We start from the raw sequence: 7,419 nt of genomic DNA on the forward strand, positions 1-7,419 counted from the left end.
CAATAGTCCGTATCTAACACGCATTCACTGTTGCCTAGTTTCCTTGTCAGTCCTCTGCTTTTTAGGCAGAGCAATTTCACCACTCACCGTGTTTCGCGATACTGGTGCATAACATATATGTAAACTATACATAACACGAAGGCGTTTAGATGAATAATTTCAATCGGTTCTGTCGCAGGCATGGATAGCAAGCGTGCGGGCGCGAGCGTGCGGCTGAGTGCGATCTGTACTGAACTCCTGCTGCTACTTTGCCATGCACTGCTCGTTAGCGCGACTGTTTCACCTATGCCTCAAGCCCACACCCAGCAAGAGCATTTCTACCGCAAACTCACTGATTCAGCTCTGCGGCAGAACGTACTCAGGAGCACGATGGACAAGTCACTACTAGGCTGCTGCCGCGAATGCAACAAGTATGTGCTATACTGCCATAGGGTCTAGCAGCATGCTTAGAGCGTGCTAGCCTCTACTCTGCTTGGACTAGCAGGTAAAACCAACAGGGAAAACTTGTTAATGTGGACGAGTTATATATAGCTCTATGGATCTTGGATGAGAGACGCTGCCGCCAGTAAAATCATGGGAAATTGGGACCGTGAGGGACATGGAAAATATAACTAGTCCCGCCGGCCTAACTGCTATTTTATACTAGTCTTGGACTAACGGACTAGCGTTAGTGTCGAACCCTGGAAGTGGTATAAATTCTTTGAAAAGTGAATACCAGGGTTTAGTATCATTAACCAAGTGATTATAGGAAATCCCGCGCGCTGATTGGTCGAGACTTAGGTGATTATTTTTAGCTCAGCTAACGAATCAATCATTAGCATGATTCAGTAGTTCAAGCAATAAAGGTTAAAGTGGACACAATATTAACGTTTTGAACCTGAATTACCCACGTGAAGAAACAGATTGAACTTTTTTACGGCAATTTTGTTTGGCTCTCTCAGAACTGACTTGACATTAATTCCCTATGTGAATTCACAACTCACCTGCTTTGCTTTAGTTCTGCTTTGTCATTCACAGCTCAATGTTTTTATTTCACCTTCTGTAGTTCACCTAATCGTTTCACTCACGATGAGGACGACGAATCTGATGAGTGGGGTGATGATGAAGGCAGACGTCACAAGAAAAAGAAGACTTTCCATCGAGTCAGGGAACATACAGTAGTCAAGCAAAAATGTCTGCCACTACCACCTCCGTCACCAGGGCCGGATGCGTTTGTAAGAGCAAAGAATATCATGTCTCCTGGTAAGTTGCAGTGATAGTAGAAAATTGAATTATATCAAACTGGAAAAGGTTGAGCACAAAATGATCACTAAACGCTATTTGCAAATGAGGAACTGGCGTAAAAACTAAAGCAAACGAGGGCGCTGTTGTCGATTAGACCTACAATGCGGTGAAAACAATAAATATCACTACGTCGTGCTGAAGTTGTGCGGCATCATGACTTATTTTTATTATGATGTTCAGAAATCCTGTCTGACATCAATCGTAGATAAAGCTGAGGCATAAAATAATAGGAGTGTATCACTTGCGTGTGTGATGACCAAATGCTGGAAAAGGATATAATCCATTTTTTGCATTTACTATTTTCAGCATCACAAACCCATTCCACAGACCGTGTCCGCAAAACAACAGAATCCTTTCGGAGCCGTTCGCCTATTTTCGAACCCTCGTCAGTTGCCACTCCTTGTAGCAGTAGGGTCAATACTCCGGACATACCTGACACTGTAAATAGGAGTCATGCCTCTAATGCAGTTGTTTTGGGTGAGTATTTTAAACCAAACCTACCATGCGTGTGGGTTTTTATCAAAAAGACTAGGTTTTTATCAACTATAAATTTTAAAAACAGATAGTCTATTCTATATCACTCAGCGAGCGAGATTAAAAAATTCGAACTTATGTTTTTTAGGTCTATAATTATAGGAACCTCAAAATGTAGGTAACAAAATGCAAACCTATATTTTGTGCAGTAAGTTAGCAAGCTATCCCAGAATACAGTGCACAACAATAAGCAAAATTTGTGCTACAAGCCAATAAGAGCACACAATTGTCGATTGAAGGCCATATATATCTCTGTCTAGATTTGTCGGGCAAAATCAAAACCGCTAACCTGTAGGTGATGCGAATTCGGCCTCGGGCCAGACTCGATGTGAACGCTGCTATTGAATGATTGATGATTGGTTAATTTTGCTTTAATTATTTTGTTTGATTTCCAGAAAAGATCTTCGACATGTTGGCAAGACTAAATGAAAGATTCGATTCTATGGGGGCACAACTAAACCGAGTTGAGGAGCGGCAGCTTGCTGGTGCTAGCGTTCTCCCCGATGATGAGGAAGAGGAAGAATTGGAGTTACGTTGCACAACAAAAAGTGACTTGCTGCAGCTTAACCAAAAGTTGGAACTGAGTCATGTACTCAAGAAAAAGGCAGTAAGTGTACTTTCATTGATAACTATAGTTCCTCATCAAAAACTAACATAAGCATAGGTGTTCATCTCATATAGAGGTAACGGGTGAAGGTTGGAAGGAGTCAATGAGGCAGTAAATGATTGACGGAGGGGAGGAAAGATAGGAGGAGTGGGGATAGAAACTCCGTAAGAATGGAAAAGGACGTTTTTGCCTTGTTAATTTTACAGATTTAAAATAGCCGTCATTTGCCATGATTTTCCTCAAAATGTGGCTGCAGTCAGATTATCATCTAAATGTAAAAGTAATGTCATGGTGGCCTTGGATTCTATGAATACAATCCTGGTTCATTACATGTAGCCACCTATCATCCCGATTCAGCAGTGAGAATGCTCTATTCGTCTTCCAACTCGTCAAACAACAATTCTTTCAGGCTCACCGACTTAGCCTACTTGGGGGAAAAGACATGAAAGGTGTCTGTCGTCAAATAATGTCGACCATTCTGACACACGACTTGAGTCAGCATTACACTCGAACTGGCACAAAAGATAAAGATGCCTTCGAGCGTTTTGGATGTATCATGAAGATTATTAAAAGTAAGTTTAGAAATACAATACTTATCCACTCTGAATTTTCTATGGGGAGATTTAAAAGAAAGCATTTATGAGGAGATTGACAATGTTGATGGTTCACTTGTCAACTTCGGCCTGCGTATGCGATGGATCATGCACGCACGCACGCACACGTGCGCGCGCGCGCACACACACACACACACACACACACACAGGCACACACCGTACCACACGCATACATACGCACACTCACACACACGTGTCTGCATACGCGCACGCGCATACTCATGATTGCTAATACAGGACGTACAGTCAACGAATGGCATTATGTGATGCACGATGTACACTGTGTGAACGCAGAGAAGCTTGCGCATCATTTGACTTGTTTCTGTGTAAATGACTGTATGCATTGATTGCTTCATTCCCATTGTTCGCTTGTTCATTATGCATGCTTGTTGAAGTGATCGCAAGGCAGCTACTACAGTGTATACGTGCATTACATACATTGTATAAGTCAACAAAATGACGAATTATGAGTAAGTCGTCATTTTCGTAAGTCGACACAAATATGCTGGTCCGAAAAGTGTCGACTGTGCGAGTTTTACTGTATATGATATATATGACCACATGAAAACATTGAAGTCTTGATTCGGGTAGGAAAAGAAGTTTATGAAATTCCAGTGTGAATAACATTCCAGTTTATTAAGTGTAAATCATCTATTTTTTATCCAGGAAGTGTGAGGAAGACAAGTGATTTAAAAAACGTAACAGACAAAGGAATAGAAGAAGCGATCTCTGATTGGTTCACCGGAGCTCGGGATAGGCAAGGAGGCAAGACTGAGAGGGACCGCATTGCAAAATTGAGGAGGAATTTGGAACAGGAACAGGAGGAACCAGGCGAAGAAGAGATCTAAATTTGTACCGGAGAACCAATTGCAAACGAAATGTAATAACACTGGGTGTTAAAAAACATGGCTTAGTTGAAAGGCTTAACTTTTGTTTAAAATGTCACATACCCACAAAAATCAGACCATTTTAAACTAAAAACCTTTGGAATTTGTTTGGAAATAGTTTCACATAAAAATTCCATTTCAGTTTAGGGCACTTTGTCAAAAAAAACAGAGGATTGACCGTGTTAAATATTAAATATTAGCCAAATACAATTCCGACAATGTCCACCTGGCAGGCATCGAGACTAATCTGATTCTGCTTCAGACAGAATCAAACCAGTGGCACCATAACTTGTGGAAATTAGTAGAGTTGTGTTTGGCTAATTTATTGATAGGATATAGTGTCCCGCAATTACAAAAAATCCATGCACGCATGTGGTTTTGCCAGGCTCGTGGATTTTCCACGCGCATGGAAGTGGCCGTGGGAAATCGACGTGTATGGAAAATCCACGCACTTCGTAGTGGATTTTTTGTAAGTTTAAATTGACTACGTCATGAATTTTCTATGGTGTATAGTTGTAAAAATTTTGTTGCAATTTTTTTTACATGGAAAGTAAGTACTACCGGCACTAAATGCATCCTCAATTTTTTTAGCTCGCCTTGACATCACCATGGAGCATCGTACGTCCGTCCGTTCGTCCGTTCGTCCGTCCGTCCGTCAACATTTGGCTATGGTCAACGATAACTTGAGAACCGTTTGACCCACATATTGATGCATCTCCTCTCTTCGCCGCTTCTTTGAAAAAATGCATGGGCGATTGGCCTGGTACAAAATCTCCCCCCTAGAGGAATGCAAAAATTAAAGAGAAAAAAAAGAATAGCAAAAATGTACGTGCCAACGAACTGATCGTCTCTCTGGTACAAAATAACCACAGGAAATTGTGGAGAATTTGCATTCTCTACGCTTGTTTTAATTACAGTGTGTTTACCTACTAGGTATTAGTAACCCTAAGACTGTGGTACTGCTGCTCTAAAAGAGCATGAAAAGTATTTTGAATCCTAACTGTCGGTTGAGTCCTAAAGGTTGAGATAGTGTCATCAAGCACATGCATGAGAATAATGGCCCACAGTAATGCCCTCAGATGCAGCGAAAATTGGCTTAAATATCTAAGAATTTTCAGGGGTGCAGCCCCAGTCACCTCCCCTCCTAGCCCACTGGCATGCCTAGTCCCCACCCGTCGGCCTGCCTCCTGCGGACAGCTCAAGGTTAATTTTCGCCCCCGCAATCGCCGATCATCCCCCCTACTCCTCGTACGTGATTTACGCGCCCTCTGCCCTAATGATTCAATAGTCCGTATCTAACTACGCATTCACTGTTGCCGTAGTTGCTCGTGCTCCAGTTCGTTCTGCTTCTTCATGCAGATCAATTTCACCACTTTCAAGCTGCTGTTCGCGATACTGGTGCATTAAGCCTATATGTTAGAACTCATACAATAAGGCACGAAGGCGTTAGATGAATAATTTTCAATCGGTTCCTCTGTCGCAGGGCATGATAGCCACAGCGTGTCGGGCGCGAGCGTTGGCGGCTGACCTGCGATTCTTACTGAACTCTTGCTGCTACTTGCCCCTATGCACGCTCGTTAGTCGCGCACTGTTTCACTCTGTGTCCCTCCATAGCCCACACCCGCCAGCAACAGAGCATTTCACGCCAAACTCACTGCTTCAGTCCCTGCGGCAGAACGTACTCTAGGAGCCACGATGACACAGTCACTACAGGCTGCATGCCGTGCGAAGCACACAAGTATGTGCTAATCTATTATTATTAAATTGTTATCTATTATCATTAATTGATTATTATCATTCATCATTTAAGACTAATTTTAACGTAAAGACAAAGACGTAATTTTTACGTAAAGTAAAGACTAATTTTTGTTTCTGGCAAGCGCCAAAATCGATAACCTTAAATTTCACCAGAACAGCCGTATTACACGATCACCATCGCTACTGGGGCAAGAGATGTGTGCCTTCGAACTTGTGTTGTGTGTGGTGCTGTGCCATCGGCGTGCGCTGGCGAGCGTGCGTGGCGTGCGGTGCGGCCTGCGTGTCGGTTCGTTCGGTGCGTAGTGTGTGTGTTGTGTGTGTGCGAGCGTGCTGTGTTGCTCCATCTGGTGTCGGCGTGATGTGTGTGTGCCCATGCACACGTGTCCCGCTACGCGCGCATGCGCACCGCAGCCAGCGCGCGACGAGTGTGGGTGTGTGTTGTGATTGTTGTGTGTTTTGCATGTGGTTGTGCGAGTGCGATGTGTCCGACGCGGAGGGCGTTAGTGGCCGCGGCGTCGTGCTGAGAGTAGAGAAGAGCTCAGTTTCTCTTCTTTAACCAACAATTGTCAGGCAGTCGCTGATTGTTGCCGGCGGGTCAACGTGAATTCAGAGACAGGAGCCTGTGAGCTGACCGCTAGCCAGCTGGGCGAGACTCCCGTACCGGACCCAGGCTTCGAATTCTGGCAGCGAGGTATATCAGGATATTTAGAATCCCGCGGCGGCCATCTTGCATTTGCCATTGTTACGAGCGTTAATCGACAATACCAATTCAGCTGGCACTATTGTAATGAGGATGATACCGTACCCGATTAAAATGTAGATCATGTTGCCAGCGATGAATAAATGAAAAATCTCAAATCTCCCAAGCAGTTGTGTTCAGGCAGAATGAGTATACTTGTTTTCTCAACCACATAGCCCGGCCTCGCACCCAGAGACACGCAGACCGTGGCTCGCGCACCTCGCGTCCGACCTAGGAAATCTCGTTTTACTATGCTCCCTAATAACATCAAATCTAGCCCGCACAAGAGCGGCGACGCTCTGTCAACCCCGCTAGACCTAAGGTGACTAAAACAACTAGTAGTCTACCGCCTCCATTGACTAATCATGTAAACACGTTGCAAACACATTACCATTATCTCCTTTCGCCAAAACGATGACTACCGCTGTCATACGAATTCCCAGCGGCCTCGCTATCTACCACCTTCACCTAAGCCTAAACAATTCCAAAAACTCCACTTACTATCTTTAATATCTTCCCTAACTCATACACTAAACCATAGACAACGTCTTTCTCTCCCAATTAAAGCAACCCACAATCAATACACAAACATAAACAACAATCAAAATACAAATATCAGAAAACACATATGAAGCGTATAAAGACAAGTAACGAATAAAGTTCGATCACAATACATCCCATGTCAGAAACTAACACATTTTGGCATAAAACTTCTGATATTCGCTGCAATACCTCTCACTCTGTGCGTCTTGTTATCGCTGTAACGTACGTGGCCCGTATGCCGTGACCGAACACGCAATTTACCGAAAAACCACGTTTTTCAACCAGTGCTCCCGATTGTATCAGGAAGGTCTGGATTATAATCTCTATTAATATGCATATCCCACCGCACAACAGGCCCCAAAGCCACAGCACTGATGTGGTACTTCGTCAGCTTCCATCACATCATACAGCCCCAACAAAAATCATCATACATCATCCATCACTACATTTAAT

At 43.5% G+C, this 7,419-nt stretch overlaps 1 protein-coding gene across 1 annotated transcript in view; it reads left to right on the forward strand.

Moving 5' to 3' along the window:
* Positions 1–207: 207 nt before the first annotated feature.
* Positions 208–7,419, forward strand: part of LOC106821048 (fibrinogen-like protein 1) — a 23,418-nt gene continuing 16,206 nt past the window's right edge. Inside the window, exons 1-2 of the mRNA XM_014825687.1 lie at positions 208–410; positions 6,255–6,375. Of these exons, the coding sequence (XP_014681173.1) occupies positions 402–410; positions 6,255–6,375 (130 nt within the window). The 5' untranslated portion in view covers positions 208–401. The remainder of the gene's footprint in view (positions 411–6,254; positions 6,376–7,419) is intronic.

Source organism: Priapulus caudatus, unplaced genomic scaffold (assembly GCF_000485595.1).
Source record: "Priapulus caudatus unplaced genomic scaffold, Priapulus_caudatus-5.0.1 Scaffold56, whole genome shotgun sequence".
NCBI classification, from domain to species: Eukaryota; Metazoa; Priapulida; class Priapulimorpha; order Priapulimorphida; family Priapulidae; genus Priapulus; species Priapulus caudatus.